This window comes from Pseudophryne corroboree, chromosome 1, assembly GCF_028390025.1.
Source record: "Pseudophryne corroboree isolate aPseCor3 chromosome 1, aPseCor3.hap2, whole genome shotgun sequence".
Lineage (NCBI taxonomy): Eukaryota > Metazoa > Chordata > Amphibia > Anura > Myobatrachidae > Pseudophryne > Pseudophryne corroboree.
The window spans coordinates 828,155,246-828,173,169 of NC_086444.1; the positions used below are offsets into that span (position 1 = coordinate 828,155,246).

Sequence of the window (17,924 nt, forward strand, 5' to 3'; positions counted from 1 at the left end):
TTGTAAAATTTTACAAACGTGTTCTCCCCTGACCACGTAGCTGCTCGGCAAAGTTGTAATGCCGAGACCCCTCGGGCAGCCGCCCAAGATGAGCCCACCTTCCTTGTGGAGTGGGCCTTTACAGATTTAGGCTGTGGCAGGCCTGCCACAGAATGTGCAAGTTGGATTGTGCTACAGATCCAACGAGCAATCGTCTGCTTAGACGCAGGAGCACCCATCTTGTTGGGTGCATACAATATAAACAACGAGTCAGATTTTCTGACTCCAGCTGTCCTTGCAATATATATTTTTAATGCTCTGACAACGTCCAGTAACTTGGAGTCCTCCAAGTCACTTGTAGCCGCAGGCACTACAATAGGCTGGTTCAGATGAAATGCTGACACCACCTTAGGGAGAAAATGCGGACGAGTCCGCAGTTCTGCCCTGTCCGAATGGAAAATCAGATATGGGCTTTTGTAAGATAAAGCTGCCAGTTCTGACACTCTCCTGGCCGAAGCCAGGGCTAGTAACATGGTCACTTTCCATGTGAGATATTTTAAATCCACCTTTTTTAGTGGTTCAAACCAATGAGACTTTAGAAATTCCAAAACCACATTGAGATCCCACGGTGCCACTGGAGGCACCACAGGAGGCTGTATATGCAGCACTCCCTTAACAAAAGTCTGGACTTCAGGAACTGAAGCCAATTCTTTTTGAAAGAAAATCGACAGGGCCGAAATTTGAACCTTAATAGATCCCAATTTGAGACCCATAGACAATCCTGATTGCAGGAAATGTAGGAATCGACCCAGTTGAAATTCCTCCGTCGGAGCACTCCGATCCTCGCACCACGCAACATATCTTCGCCAAATGCGGTGATAGTGTTGCACGGTTACTTCCTTCCTTGCTTTAATCAAAGTAGGAATGACTTCTTCCGGCATGCCTTTTTCCTTTAGGATCCGGCGTTCAACCGCCATGCCGTCAAACGCAGCCGCGGTAAGTCTTGAAACAGACAGGGACCCTGCTGAAGCAAGTCCCTCCTTAGAGGTAGAGGCCACGGATCTTCCGTGATCATCTCTTGAAGTTCCGGGTACCAAGTCCTTCTTGGCCAATCCGGAACCACTAGTATCGTTCTTACGCCTCTTTGCCGTATAATTCTCAATACTTTTGGTATGAGAGGCAGAGGAGGAAACACATACACCGACTGGTACACCCAAGGCGTTACCAGCGCGTCCACAGCTATTGCCTGCGAATCTCTTGACCTGGCGCAATACCTGTCCAGTTTTTTGTTGAGGCGAGACGCCATCATGTCCACCATTGGTCTTTCCCAACGGGTTACCAGCATGTGGAAGACTTCCGGATGAAGTCCCCACTCTCCCGGGTGAAGGTCGTGTCTGCTGAGGAAGTCTGCTTCCCAGTTGTCCACTCCCGGGATGAACACTGCTGACAGTGCTATCACATGATTCTCTGCCCAGCGAAGAATCCTTGCAGCTTCTGCCATTGCACTCCTGCTTCTTGTGCCGCCCTGTCTGTTTACATGGGCGACTGCCGTGATGTTGTCCGACTGGATCAACACCGGTTTTCCTTGAAGCAGAGGTTCTGCCTGGCTTAGAGCATTGTAGATTGCTCTTAGTTCCAGAATGTTTATGTGAAGAGACGTTTCCAGGCTCGTCCACACTCCCTGGAAGTTTCTTCCTTGTGTGACTGCTCCCCAGCCTCTCAGGCTGGCGTCCGTGGTCACCAGGATCCAATCCTGTATGCCGAATCTGCGGCCCTCCAATAGATGAGCACTCTGCAACCACCACAGAAGAGATACCCTTGTCCTTGGAGACAGGGTTATCCGCTGGTGCATCTGAAGATGCGACCCTGACCATTTGTCCAACAGATCCCTCTGGAAAATTCGTGCATGGAATCTGCCGAATGGAATTGCTTCGTAAGAAGCCACCATTTTTCCCAGGACTCTTGTGCATTGATGTACAGACACCTTTCCTGGTTTTAGGAGGTTCCTGACAAGCTCGGATAACTCCTTGGCTTTTTCCTCCGGGAGAAAAACCTTTTTCTGAACCGTGTCCAGAATCATCCCTAGGAACAGCAGACGAGTTGTCGGCATTAACTGGGATTTTGGAATATTCAGAATCCAGCCGTGCTGTTTTAGCACTTCTTGAGACAGTGCTAATCCCCTCTCTAGCTGTTCTCTGGACCTTGCCCTTATTAGGAGATCGTCCAAGTATGGGATAATTAATACGCCTTTTCTTCGAAGAAGAATCATCATCTCGGCCATTACCTTTGTAAAGACCCGAGGTGCCGTGGACAATCCGAACGGCAGCGTCTGAAACTGATGGTGACAGTTTTGTACAACGAACCTGAGGTACCCCTGGTGTGAGGGGTAAATTGGAACGTGGAGGTACGCATCCTTGATGTCCAAGGACACCATAAAGTCCCCTTCTTCCAGGTTCGCTATCACTGCTCTGAGTGACTCCATTTTGAACTTGAACTTCTTTATGTACAGGTTCAAGGACTTCAGATTTAGAATAGGTCTTACCGAGCCGTCCGGCTTCGGTACCACAAATAGAGTGGAATAATACCCCTTTCCCTGTTGTAGAAGAGGTACCTTGACTATCACCTGCTGAGAGTACAGCTTGTGAATGGCTTCCAAAACCGTCTCCCTTTCTGAGGGGGACGTTGGTAAAGCAGACTTCAGGAAACGGCGAGGCGGATCTGTCTCTAGTTCCAACCTGTACCCCTGAGATATTATCTGCAGGATCCAGGGATCTACCTGCGAGTGAGCCCACTGCGCGCTGAAATTCTTGAGACGACCGCCCACCGCCCCCGAGTCCGCTTGAGAAGCCCCAGCGTCATGCTGAGGCTTTTGTAGAAGCGGGGGAGGGCTTCTGTTCCTGGGAAGGAGCTGCCTGTTGGTGTCTCTTCCCCCTTCCTCTGCCTCGTGGCAGATATGAATATCCCTTTGCTCTCTTGTTTTTAAAGGAACGAAAGGGCTGCGGTTGAAAAGTCGGTGTCTTTTTCTGTTGGGGAGTAGCTTGAGGTAAAAAGGTGGATTTCCCGGCTGTAGCCGTGGCCACCAAATCTGATAGACCGACTCCAAATAACTCCTCCCCTTTATACGGCAAAACTTCCATATGCCGTTTTGAGTCCGCATCGCCTGACCACTGTCGCGTCCATAAACTTCTTCTGGCCGAAATGGACATAGCACTTACCCGTGATGCCAGTGTGCAGATATCCCTCTGTGCATCACGCATATAAAGAAATGCATCCTTTATTTGCTCTAAAGACAGTAAAACATTGTCCCTATCCAGGGTATCAATATTTTCAATCAGGGACTCTGACCAAGCTACTCCAGCACTGCACATCCAGGCTGTCGCTATAGCTGGTCGTAGTATAACACCTGTATGTGTGTATATACTTTTTTGGATATTTTCCATCCTCCTATCTGCTGGATCTTTAAGTGCGGCCGTCTCAGGAGAGGGTAACGCCACTTGTTTAGATAAGCGTGTGAGCGCCTTGTCCACCCTAGGAGGTGTTTCCCAGCGCGCCCTAACCTCTGACGGGAAAGGGTATAAAGCTAATAACTTCTTTGAAATTAGCATCTTTTTATCGGGGGCAACCCACGCTTCATCACATACATCATTTAGTTCTTCTGATTCAGGAAAAACTATAGGTAGTTTTTTCACACCCCACATAATACCCTGTTTAGTGGTACCTGTAGTATCAGCTAAATGTAACGCCTCCTTCATTGCCAAAATCATATAACGTGTGGCCCTACTGGAAAATACGGTTGATTCGTCACCGTCGCCACTGGAATCAGTGCCTGTGTCTGGGTCTGTGTCGACCGACTGAGGCAAAGGGCGTTTTACAGCCCCTGACGGTGTTTGAGGCGCCTGGACAGGCACTAACTGATTGTCCGGCCGTCTCATGTCGTCAAACGACTGCTTTAGCGTGTTGACACTATCCCGTAATTCCATAAATAAAGGCATCCATTCTGGTGTCGACCCCCTAGGAGGTGACATCCCCAAATTTGGCAATTGCTCCGCCTCCACACCAATATCGTCCTCATACATGTCGACACACACGTACCGACACACAGCAGACACACAGGGAATGCTCTTAACGAAGACAGGACCCCACTAGCCCTTTGGGGAGACAGAGGGAGAGTTTGCCAGCACACACCAAAAGCGCTATATATGACAGGGATAGCCTTATAATAAGTGCTCCCTGTATAGCTGCTTTTATAATATAATTTTTTGCCACTATTTTGCCCCCCCTCTCCTGTTTTACCCTGTTTCTGTAGTGCAGTGCAGGGGAGAGACCTGGGAGCCGTCCTGACCAGCGGAGCTGTGTAAGGAAAATGGCGCTGTGTGCTGAGGAGATAGGCCCCGCCCCTTTTCCGGCGGGCTCGTCTCCCGCTCTTTAGTGTATTCTGGCAGGGGTTAAATATCTCCATATAGCCCCCGGAGGCTATATGTGAGGTATTTTTTAGCCAAATAGGTTTTCATTTGCCTCCCAGGGCGCTCCCCTCCCAGCGCCCTGCACCCTCAGTGACTGCCGTGTGAAGTGTGCTGAGAGGAAAATGGCGCACAGCTGCAGTGCTGTGCGCTACCTTTAGAAGACTGAGGAGTCTTCTGCCGCCGATTCTGGACCTCTTCATGTTTCAGCATCTGCAAGGGGGCCGGCGGCGAGGCTCCGGTGACCATCCAGGCTGTACCTGTGATCGTCCCTCTGGAGCTGATGTCCAGTAGCCAAGAAGCCAATCCATCCTGCACGCAGGTGAGTTCACTTCTTCTCCCCTAAGTCCCTCGTTGCAGTGATCCTGTTGCCAGCAGGACTCACTGTAAAATAAAAAACCTAAGCTAAACTTTCTCTAAGCAGCTCTTTAGGAGAGCCACCTAGATTGCACCCTTCTCGGCCGGGCACAAAAATCTAACTGAGGCTTGGAGGAGGGTCATAGGGGGAGGAGCCAGTGCACACCACCTGATCGGAAAGCTTTACTTTTTGTGCCCTGTCTCCTGCGGAGCCGCTATTCCCCATGGTCCTTTCAGGAACCCCAGCATCCACTAGGACGATAGAGAAAGGGCTGTATACTACTAATTTCTTAGAACTACAATTTGAGATGCCTCTTATTGTGTAGATATTCTTTCATTTGCAGACTCAATAATGGTCACTTCTAAAATACGGAGTCAAAATGCAGCTTGTGAGTTCATGGCCTGAATTTCTATGACCTAGCACATCAGAGTGCTGGGACTATTAGAGGTACATTTTGTTGCGTCTGATGGGAGGTTTGAAGATTAATGGGCATATGTATTAATAATCGCAGAACTGCCAAGATTATTAATTCTGTACTCCGTATCGCGGCGGATATTCTCATGTTTAATGAAAATGTCCCCACTATGTACGTAGGGAAACCTGCAGGGACAGCGGTAGCGATAACTGTTGTGCCTGAGAATTACTTACACTGCAATTTGGAGGAGTTTTTCATGTTTGTGAAAAACTCCCCTGGGGGATTCTGACACAGCACGTGCGCACAGTGTCAGTTTCCGGGATCAGGGCCGGCGCCAGGCGGTGGCTGCGGGAGGGGGAAATAAAAAAAAGCTCTCTCTCCTGCTGCTCTGCCTCCATAGACTAAAATGAGTATGCACCATCTTAGGGTCTTGTAAACGTATATACACACACATGCAACAAAATATACATCTTTATTACACACACGCAACAAGAATTTGGCTGAGCATTTATTTATATTAATCTTACCTCATCAACAACAACAAGGCCTAGTTCGCTAATTCGTCCAGTTTCAATCAGCGAGTTTACAAGACTGTGACCTTTTTCAATGGTTGCTATGTATAAAGATTTTTTTGTTCTCCTTTTGATTGGAGGAAACCTGCCTTTGCTGCCAGCATACTCCTCTATCAAAAATTCCAACTCAACTCCAAAACTGGACAAGCCACGCACCTGGAAAAAATATATATATTTAAATGAAGACCTGATGACATTTTGGTGTATATTTCTACTGGCAACTGTCTGCGCATAGCTTTTCCAGTCTTTTACAAAATACTGATCTGCTCCAATATACAGAGGATAACTCACCTTTTGATGTTCAATATTCAATGTATACCATCCATTTTAATGTCCAATATACAATACTCTACTGTGATGACTAACTAGATTGGTGTGTTAGGGCAATAGAAAAACACTGTGCTCATTTTCAGATATTCTGAATGAACTAGGCTGCTGTATATAACCCACCTTTTCCTGTACGATGGCTACATAAGGTAAGATCATTAGCACATCCTTCTTTCTGCATAGAAGTTCTTGAAGTATTACAATTTCTGCAACAAGGGTTTTACCACCGCTCGTGGGTAGTGAATAAATTAAATTCTTCCTCTGTTTGAGAGATTCCAAGGTTAAACATGTATGTTGCCAATCTAAAAAATATATAAATAAATCGCTTTATTTTATGGACATTTTCATTAAGATTCAAACTGTACAGGCTGGAACTTAGAATAATAAACTCCCACTGAACAAAGCCTCTAGATATAAAAAATAAAGGTTATCCAATGTGGAACGGTGTAGCAGCAACTATAGAAAATGTTCCATTATTAGGACAGAGCTTCCAGAGTTAAACATTTTATTATTAATAATTAGGAGATAAGTGCAAATCATTATTTTCAGATATTAGCCATTTAATTACAGTCCTTCAACTGGCACTCTGGAGGGCCTATAAAAAATAAAAGATCTCATGATCGTTACAAATAAGTAAAGTGATTCAGACTGCAACTTTAAAAATCTAAATTTCAGATAATAGTACTACAGTTTCGCTGCCTGCATAACCACCAGGGAGGAGGCAGACCATCAGCGTTCTCAACTCAGTGTGACTAATAATAATAATAATAATAATAATAATAATAATAATATCAAGAGATATTTACGGATTGGGTCCAAAAGGTCAGCGGTGAGAATTCTGACGGACAGAATCCCGACAGAGGAATCCTGAGGGATCACGGTGAGTATTCTAACCCTAACCCACCCCTACCGCAGCCCAACCCTAATCTTCCACTTCAGCAGCGTAACCATAATGCTCCCCCTAGTGCCGGGATGTAGCTATGTGACCAGCGGACGGGAGACCGCCGGTCACTATACCGACTCCGGGATCCCAACCGATTAACAGCCTGCATGCCACTGACAGGGACTATTCCCACTCGTGGATGTCCGCAAGGGGCTTCGTTGCACTCGCACCCCCCCCCCCCCCCCCCACACACAGGCAATCTAAAGCTCGGGATCGAGCGTCAGGATCCCAAACGCCGGTCACCCGAGCCCAACCCCTAGTACTTAAACCTAAAGCTGGGTACACACTTGACCAATCCCTGGGAGAACCAACTCCCGATGACCAATCCCTGGGAGAACCAACTCCCGACAGACAGATTTGCCTGGCATCGGACAAAGGTGCACCCTTCGTCAACCGACCTGCACACCCGATCCTGGTTGCCTGTCGGGTCTCCTGGCTTTTAAACCAATACTACAGTCTGTAGGCTGAGGGCGGGAGGTGCCGTGGGGTATGGCGGTGTATACTGCCCTTTGTACGTCAAGTTCGGCAGAGGTTGTGTAGAACACAGGTGGCGCGTTTATTCCATTACAAAAATGGCTTTTTTTGAAAATCCAAGATGGCCACAGCGAGCCATGTTATCACCCCGCTACCTTGGACTGGTTAATTTTAGCCAGCCCAAGGAGGTGGGTTTCAGTCCGACGGTGGAGGAGGAGCGGCAAAGAGCTCCTGAAGACGGAAGATGCTGGGGGAGGCAGCGGCCACGCACAAGAGACTAAAGGCCACAGCCCACCAGGTGAAGATGCCAGGGAAATCCTGGGGTAGGAGGCGGCCATGCAAAAGAACTTACTTGTGGTTCTCCAAGTACCAGCATGCGGGGGAGGCTTGCTGGTACCTGTAGTCCTCCTGTAAAAAGACAATATAATTCTATATTTCAGAAATGGACTGTCAACTCGGCACCCACTGTCCATGGATGCCAGGGATAGCCCTGGACTTCATCCTTGGCCTTAGGTGCCCTGGAGATGGGGGACTCCTTTATTGGGGGTGTTTCCACTTCCCAAGGAAGCTTTGGTGTGGGCAGTCTATGTGTGGGCTCTGTGTGTGTTTGTGTGTGTGGGCAAGTGCTTTGGCCACCAGACCCCGTCTGGCTGCGGCACTGCCCCCTGATAGTGGAGGCAGGTGCTGGTTCTGAAAATATGGGGGACCTCTACTTGTTTTTTCCTCTGCATTTTTAATTAACCAGGGCTGGCTCCAAGAGCCTGGGGCTGGTTATACCCTTGGTGGAGGGATCCACAATATTTTTTTGTTTGTTGGGAGGAACATTAAAATCATGTTCTCATCCCCCTTCACCATTATAATTTATCAAATTCATCATTAATAAATCCCCCTTTCCCAAGGATTAAAATAGGATTTTAATACCTGCCGGTAAATTCTTTTCTCTTAGTCTGTAGAGGATGCTGGGGTCACCATTAGAACCATGGGCTATAGACGGGATCCGCAGGAGACATGGGCACTTTAAGACTTTGAATGGGTGTGAACTGGCTCCTCCCTCTATGCCCCTCCTCCAGACTCCAGTTATAGGAACTGTGCCCAGGGAAACAGACATTTTGAGGAAAGGATTTATTGTTAACTAAGGTGAGATTCATACCAGCTCACACCTCAAGCATGCCTCACAACGTGGCATTCAACAGAACACAAGCCAACGGCATGAACAATTTCAGCAACAGGCTGACAATAACCGTAACACAACATATGTGTAACCATAACTATTAACTGCAGATACAGTACGCACTGGGACGGGCGCCCAGCATCCTCTACGGACTAAGAGAAAAGGATTTACCGGTAGGTATTAAAATCCTATTTTCTCATACGTCCTAGAGGATGCTGGGGTCACCATTAGAACCATGGGGTTATACCAAAGCTCTAGAACGGGCGGGTGAGTGCGAATGACTCTGCAGCACCGATTGACCGAACTTAAGGTCTTCATCGGCCAAGGTGTCAAACTTGTAGAACTTTGCAAAAGTGTTTGACCCTGACCAAATAGCTGCTCGGCAAAGTTGCAATGCCGAGACCGGGTGTGGTATTGAAAGTCGACAGTAACTAGGTCGACAATGTCTAGGTCAACCACTATTGGTCGACAGTAACTAGGTCGACAGGGTGTCTAGGTCGACAGGGTCTTTAGGTCGACATGTTCTAGGTCGACAGGTCAAAAGGTCGACATGAGTTTTTAATGTTATTTTGGTGTCGTTTTCTTCGTAGAGTGACCGGGAACCCCAATTAGTGCACCGCGTCCCCTCGCATGGCTCGCCATGCTTCGGGCATGGTGCCTTCGCTCCGCTACCGCTTCGCTCGGCACAGATTACCGTTCCAATCGTAGTCCACGTGGATTGTTAAGTATGAAAAGGTTCAAAAAAAGAAAAAAATTGTGAAAAACTCATGTCGACCTTTTGACCTGTCGACCTAGAACATGTCGACCTAAAGACCCTGTCGACCTAGACACCCTGTCAAACTAGTTACTGTCGACCAATAGTGGTCGACCTAGACATTGTCGACCTAGTTAATGTCGACTTTCAGTCCGGATCCCGCAGAGACCCCCCGGGCAGCAGCCCAGGACGAGCCCACCTTCCTAGTGGAATGGGCCTTCACTGATTCCGGTAACGGCAGTCCAGCCGTGTTATGGACCTGCTGAATCGTGTTACAGATCCAGCGTGCAATAGTCTGCTTGGAAGCAGGACACCCAACCTTGTTAGGAGCATACAGGACATACAGAGCCTCTGGTTTTCCTAATCTGAGCCGTTCTGGCGACATAAATCTTCAAAGCTCTGACAACATCCAGAGATTTTGATTCAACGAAGGCGTCAGTAGCCACAGGTACCACGATAGGTTGGTTTATGTGGAAAGAGGAAACCACCTTCGGTAACAATTGCTAACGTGTCCTCAACTCAGCTCTATCTTCATGGAAGATCAAATAAGGGCTCTTGTGAGACAAGGCCGCTTACTCAGACATCCGCCTTGCAGATGCCAAGGCCAACAGGATGATCACTTTCCAAGTGAGGAATTTCAACTCCACCTTCTGCAAAGGTTCAAACCAATGTGATTGAAGGAACTGCAACACCACATTAAGGTCCCAAGGTGCCACCGGAGGCACAAATGGAGGTTGGATGTGCAACACTCCTTTCACGAAAGTCTGAACTTCTGGAAGGGAGGCCAATTGTTTCTAAAAGAAAACCGATTAGGCTGAAATCTGTACCTTAATTAAGCCTAATTTTAGGCCCGCATCCACACCTGCTTGTAGAAAATGGAGAAAACGCCCCAGGCCAAACTCTTCAGTAGGAGCCCCTTTGGCTTCACACCAAGAGATATATTTTCTCCAAATACGGTGGTAATGTTTAGACATTACCCCTTTTCTGGCCTGAATAAGTGTGGGAATGACTTCACTGGGAATACCCTTACGGGTTAGGATTCTGCGTTCAACCGCCATGCCGTCAAATGCAGCCGCGGTAAGTCCTGACACACACACAGCCCCTGTCGTAACAGGTCCTCGCACAGAGGAAGAGGCCAGGGATCTCCTATGAGTAATTCCTGAAGATCTGGATACCAAGTCCTCCTTCGCCAGTCTGGAACAATGATGATCGCCCTGATCTTTGTTCTTCTTATGATTTTTAGAACTTTTGGAATTAGAGGAAGTGGAGGGAATACATACACCGACTGAAACACCCACGGTGTCACCAGTGCATCCACTTCTATTGCTTGAGGGTCCCTTGACCTGGAACAATATCTCTGAAGCTTCTTGTTGAGACGAGATGCCATCGTGTCTATTTGAGGAACTCCCCAACGACTTGTTATCTCTGCGAAGACTTCTTGGTGGAGTCCCCTCTCTCCTGGATGGAGATCGTGTCTGCTGAGGAAGTCTGCTTCCCAGTTGTCCACTCCTGGAATGAATATCGCTGACAGAGCGCTTGCATGTTTTCCGCCCAGCGGAAAATCCTTGTGGCTTCTGCCATTGCCGCTCTGCTTTTCGTTCCGCCCTGACGGTTTACTGCTGTTACATTGTCTGACTGGATCAGTACCGGCAGATCTCGAAGAAGATGTTCCACTTGTAGGAGGCCGTTGTAAATGGCCCTTAACTCCAGAACATTTATGTGTAGACAAGTTTCCTGACTTGACCATCTTCCTTGGAAGCTTTCTCCCAGTGTGACTGCCCCCCAACCTCGGAGGCTTGCATCCGTGGTCACCAGGATCCAATCCTGCATCCCGAACCTGCACCCCTCTAGGAGGTAAGAGCTGTGCAGCCACCACAGGAGCGATATCCTGGCCTTGGACGACAGGATTATTCTCTGGTGCATGTGCAGATGGGACCCGGACCACTTGTCCAACAGGTCCCACTGAAACACTCTGGCATGGAACCGGCCAAACTGAATGGCCTCGTAGGCCGCAACCATCTTCCCCAGCAACCGAATGCTTTGATGGATTGACACTCTTGCTGGTTTCAGAATTTGTTTGACTAGACTCTGAAGTTCCAGCGCCTTTTCCACAGGAAGAAAGACTCTCTGTAGTTCTGTGTCCAATATCATTCCCAAAACTGACAACCGCGTCGTCGGAATCAACTGTGATTTTGGCAAGTTTAGGTGCCAACCATGTTGCTGGAGAACAGTCATGGAGAGTGCAACGTTTTGGACCAACTGGTCCCTGGATCTCGCTTTTATCAGGAGATCGTCCAAGTATGGGATAATCGTGACTCCTTGTTTGCGAAGGAGAACCATCATCTCCGCCATCACTTTGGTCTTTCCACATTTCCGGGGATTTTCACCAAACGGCAATGTTTGAAATTGGTAATGACAATCCTGAATTGCAAATCTCAGGTAAGCCTGATGCGGAGGATAAATGGGGACATGTAAGTAGGCATCTTTTATGTCCACCGACATCATATAATACCCTTCCTCCAGACTGGAGATCACTGCTCGGAGAGACTCCATCTTGAATTTGAATCTCTTTAGGGACCACAAACAGGCTCGAATAAAACCCTTCTCCCTGTTGTGACTGGGGAACCCTGATGATAACCTGATTTAAACACAATTTTTGTATTGCGTCGCAAACTACCTCCCTGTCGGGAAGAGAAACTGGTACGGCCAATTTGAAAAAACGGTGAGGAGGGGCGTCTTGAAAACTCCAGCTTGTACCCTTAGGATACTATTTGTAATATCCAAGGGTCTAGGATCGAACGAACCCAAAACTGAAGAGTTTCAGATGGGCCCCCACCGGTGCGGACTCCCGCATAGGAGTCCCAACGTCATGCGGGGGAGGTGGCAGAAGCTTGGGAGGACTTCTGCTCCTTGGAGCCTGACAAGGCTGGAGATCTTTTACCTCTTCCCCTTCCTCTAGTAGCAAGGAAGGAAGAACCCCGGCCCTTTCTGAATTTATTGGGCCGAAAGGACTGCATCTGATAATCATGCGTTTTCTTTTGTTGTGGAGGAACATAAGGTAAAAAAGGATGACTTACCCGCGGTAGCCGTAGACACCAAATCATCAAGGCCGTCTCCAAATAAGGCCATACCTTTATATGGTAAAGCTTCCATACTTTTCTTGGAGTCAGCATCAGCATTCCATTGGTGAATCCACAACGCACACCTAGCTGAGACAGCCATGACATTGGCCTTTGATCCCAAAAGGCCAATATCCCTTGCAGCTTCCTTTAGATATGCTGCGGCGTACCTGATATGATCTAGAGTCAAGAGAACGTTATCCCTATCTAGGGTATCTATATCAGATGACAAGCTATCTGCCCATTTTTCTATTGCACTACTCACCCACGCAGATGCAATGGCTGGCCTGAGCAGCGTACCTGTGGTGACAAATGGATTTCAATGTATTTTCCTGCCTACGATCCGCAGGATCCTTATGGGCTGCCGTGTCCAGGGACGGAAGAGCCACCTTTTTGGACAGCCGGGATAGAGCCTTGTCCACAATGGGGGGTGACTCCCACTTATCCCTATCCCCAAAAGGAAAGGGGTACGCCACCTGAATCCTTTTGGGAATCTGAAACTTTTTGTCAGGACTTTCCCAAACCTTATCAAATAGAGCAATCAGTTCATGAGAGGGAGGAAACGTTATCTCAGGCTTCTTTCCCTTAAACATACAGACCCTTTTGTCAGGAACAGCAGGGTCCTACGAGATCTGTAATACGTCTTTTATCGCCACAATCATGTACAGAATGCTCTTCGCCATTTTTGGATATAATCTGGCATCACTATAGTCGACACTGGAGTCAGAGTTCGTGTCGGTATCCGTGTCTGTCAACTGGGCAAACGATCTTTTTTGTGACCCCGAAGGGGTCTGGACTTGCAACAACGCATCCTCCACAGACTTCTTTCATGCCTGGTTCTAAAACTCAGATTTATCCAATCTCTTACTAATAAAAGCCACATTTACATTCAACACATTAACCCAATCAGGAGTCATGGGTGCCGACAGGGTCACTCCCACAGCCGTTTGTGTCCCCAATACAGTCTCCTCCTGGGAAGAGCACTCCGCCTCAGACATGCCGACACACGTGTACCCAACACTCACAGACACACTGGGCATATAAGGGACAGACCCACAGTGAAGATTAAATGTGAGTGCAGATATCTTAATGGCGCTAACTAGGCAGCAAAGATCTTCTATCGTGGTTATACCCTATAACCAAAAATTAGACTTGTAAAAATTGGGGTGGTGATAGAAAATCAAGTGCGCTTAGGTTCTAGAATAAGTGTATGCATGCAACACCTTGTAATATGGAGTTGATACTTATCTTAATTTCAACTCTAAGTTTTGCAATCAGGGCGGATATTTCTGAATAGATGTTTTCCTTATACATCAAACACCAATGAACATGTAAATAAATGAAAAACAATGTACATAGTGTGATATTGTTTCAAATATGTCCCAAATAAGAACAGCAGAATACCCGATGGTATATAAAATATGTGTATCTCCAATGTTTAAATTGGAGGCTTTACCGGACGAATGAAGTTTTCAAGCATGTAATCAATGTAGAAATCTTCCGTGTTGTTATCAACGGTGCAATCTCATTCAGATATGTGGGGACAAGAAATACAAACCCACATAGCGTGACACCGTTTGCACAATTTATTCAATAAACACTGGATACATAATACAAATAATAAAATAGGATTGGAGGCGTTTACCAGATCGAGAGTCAAATTTAAGCGTGTAGATCTTAAATGGAAGTGCCAGGTTACGGATACTGGACCTCCTCGCTTGAATCGGATTCTAACTGCAGCGCTCTAACCAATCCTGGGATTTGTCCTCCTGTCACAGGCCAACGCGTATCGAGCTGTTGCTCTTCGTCAGGGCGATGTGACAGTAGGATAGACAAAGTGAAACTAAATAGCATGGTGGTGAACTACTTTCGGGTAAATGGCACTTCCGGGTCAATAACCGAAGGTGTTACTCCTTGATAAAATCTCTCAGTGGGGGCCCTAACCACTTAAAAATGGTTATTTAAAATAACATATACAAGAAAATATAAAATTATATACACATATATCATATGGACTCTGAGTCACCTAAAATGCTGCATGGAACGCACAACTGGAAGTGCGTTTACTTCCGTCCGCCGTTAGTATGAAACATTGCGTAAACCCAACACTTATAAGATACAAATGGGCACTGATGGAGCCAAGCGTCCTTATAAACTATGGAGGCTTTAGTGCTGTATTCCGATAGAATAATCCCAATAATACATATATTACATGTATTGTATCGGAAGTGACGGCACTTCCGCCGGCCGTGGAGTGCAAACAAAGGTCCGTGAGGCGCATACCGCCCGGAGATGCCGTGCTGGAAGTGACGTCACCTCCGCTCTCCGTGGAATGCACACAGTACTAATACCCATCTTAAACGGGAAAAATAAGTTGTGGGACGCAACTGAAAAATAAAAAAAGTTGAATACAAGAAAGATTGTTAGCAATGTATGTCTATGCAATACATATATTGTAGTGCCGTCACTACCGCCGGCTGTAATGGTAATTTATCCTTTTCTCCTAGTCCGTAGAGGATGCTGGGGACTCCAAAAAGGACCATGGGGTATAGACGGGATCCGTAGGAGCTTGGGCACACTACAAAGACTTTGACTGGGTGTGAACTGGCTCCTCCCTCTATGCCCCTCCTCCAGACTTCAGTTATAGGAACTGTGCCCAGGAGAGACGGACATTTCGAGGAAAGGATTTTTGCTTAAACAAGGGGCGAGAAACATACCAGCCCACACCACAAACATACCGTACAACTGGAGTAGTATGAAACCAGATAACCGTATGAATTAACAACAGCAACAAGCTGAATAAACTAATACACAACCCATGTGTAAACAAACACAACCAGTAATAGTACAACTGCGAGTAACAGTCCGTACTGGGATGGGCGCCCAGCATCCTCTACGGACTAGGAGAAAAGGGATTTACCGGTAGGTATTAAAATCCTATTTTCTCTTACTTCCTAGAGGATGCTGGGGACTCCAAAAGGACCATAGAGTCTATACCAAAGCTCCAGACCGGGCGGGAGAGTGCGGACGACTCTGCAGCACCGATTGAGCAAACATGAGGTCCTCATCAGCCAGGGTATCAAACTTGTAAAACTTAGTAAATGTGTTTGAACCCGACCACGTAGCTGCTCGGCAAAGCTGAAGAGCCGAGACCCCTCGGGCAGCCGCCCAAGAAGAGCCCACCTTTCTAGTAGCATGGGCCTTTACCGACTTCGGCAACGGGAGCCCAGCCGAAGAATGAGCCTGCTGAATTGTATTACAAATCCAGCGAGCAATAGTTTGTTTTGAAGCAGGATTTCCAATCTTGTTGGAAGCATACAGGACAAACAAAGCTTCTGTTTTTCTGGTAAGAGCCGTTCTGGCGACATAAATTTTCAAAGCTCTTACAACATCAAGAGACTTTGGAACCGCCACAGCATCCGTAGCCACAGGCACCACAATAGGTTGGTTAATGTGAAACGAAGAAACCACCTTCGGCAGAAATTGTTGACGAGTCCTCAATTCCGCTCTATCCGAATGGAAAATCAAATAAGGGCTCTTGTGAGACAAGGCCGCCAACTCTGACACCCGCCTGGCCAACGCCAGAGCCAAAAGCATGACCACTTTCCAAGTGAGAAACTTTAACTCAACCTTACACAAAGGTTCAAACCAGTGAGACATAAGGAACTGCAATACCACTTCAAGATCCCCTGGCGCCACCGGCGGCACAAATGGAGGGTGGATATGCAACACTCCCTTCACAAAAGTCTGAACCTCGGTAAGGATGGCCAATTCTTTCTGAAAGAAAATAGATAAAGCCGAAATCTGCACTTTTATGGAACCCAATTTCAGGCCTGCATCTACGCCTGCCTGCAAAAAATGGAGAAACCGACCCAAGTGAAACTCCTCCGCCGGAGCTGCTTTGGTCTCACACCATGAAACATATTTCCTCCAAATACGTGATAATGTTTTGCCGTAACCTCCTTCCTAGCTTTAAGGAGAGTGGGGGATGACCTCCCCGGGAATACCCTTCCGAGCTAAGATTTGGCACTCAACTTCCACGCCGTCAAACGCAGCCGCGGTAAGTCCGGAAACACGCAGGGCCCCTGCAACAACAGGTCCTCTCGTAGAGGAAGCGGCCAGGGATCTTCCACTAGTAAGTCTTGAAGATCCGGATACCAGGCCCTCCGTGGCCAATCTGGAATGACGAGTATCGCCTGAACCCCTGTTCGTCGAACAATCCTCAGCACCTTTGGAATGAGAGAAAGCGAAGGGAACACTTACACCGACTGAAACACCCACGGAGTCACCAGGGCGTCCACTGCGCTGGCCTGGGGTCCCTTGACCTGGAACAATACCTCGGAAGCTTCTTGTTGAGGCGAGACGCCATCATGTCTTTCAGAGGAATTCCCCAACGCTTTGTAACTTCTGCAAATACCTCTTGATGAAGAGCCCACTCTCCCGGATAGAGATCGTGTCTGCTGAGGAAGTCTGCTTCCCAGTTGTCTACTCCTGGGAGGAAGACTGTCGACAGAGCGCTCACGTGCTGTTCCGCCAAGCGTAGGATTCTTGTGGCCTCCTCCATAGCCACCCTGCTCCTTGTTCCGCCTTGTCGGTTTACGTACGCCACTGCTGTTATGTTGTCCGACTGGATTAGGACAGGGAGACCCTGAAGAAGGTTCTTTGCTTGCAGCAGGCCGTTGTAAATGGCTCTCAACTCGAGAACATTTATGTGGAGACAAGATTCCTGGCTTGACCACTTTCCCTGAAAATTTCTTCCTTGCGTGACTGCGCCCCAGCCTCGGAGACTTGCATCTGTTGTCAGCAGGACCCAGTCCTGGATTCCGAATCGGCGTCCCTCTAGAAGGTGAGAGCCTTGCAGCCACCACAGGAGAGAAATCCTTTATCTGGAAGATAGAGTTATTTTCCGTTGCATGTGCAGGTGAGACCCGGACCATTTTTTCAGCAGATCCCACTTAAACACCCGGGCATGAAACCTGCCAAACGGAATGGCTTCGTAAGCCACAACCATCTTCCCTAGTACCCGAGTGCATTGATGAATCGACACACTTGTCGGCCTCAGGAGCTCCCTGACCATGGTCTGGATTTCCAGAGCTTTGACCTCCGGAAGAAACATCTCCGTGTCCAGGACCATGCCCAGGAAGGGCAGCCGAGTGGCCGGGACCAACTGAGACTTTGGCAAATTTAGTATCCAACCGTGATGTCGCAGAACCGACAGGGAGAGATCCACATTTCTTAACAACTGCTCCTTGGACCTCGCCTTTATCAGGAGATCGTCCAAGTATGGGATAATTGTGACCCTTTGCTTACGCAGGAGGACCATCACCTCTGCCATTACCTTGGTGAAAACCC

At 47.7% G+C, this 17,924-nt stretch overlaps 1 protein-coding gene across 3 annotated transcripts in view; it reads right to left on the reverse strand.

The window, feature by feature from the left end:
- HELQ (helicase, POLQ like) overlaps positions 1-17,924 on the reverse strand; it is a 120,468-nt gene that overhangs the window by 89,889 nt on the left and 12,655 nt on the right. For all 3 annotated transcript variants that reach the window (XM_063919746.1, XM_063919748.1, XM_063919740.1), the window contains exons 4-5: positions 6,235-6,413; positions 5,740-5,940 (exon numbers count right to left, since the gene is read on the reverse strand). In XM_063919746.1, coding sequence (XP_063775816.1) covers positions 5,740-5,940; positions 6,235-6,413 — 380 coding nt within the window. The remainder of the gene's footprint in view (positions 1-5,739; positions 5,941-6,234; positions 6,414-17,924) is intronic.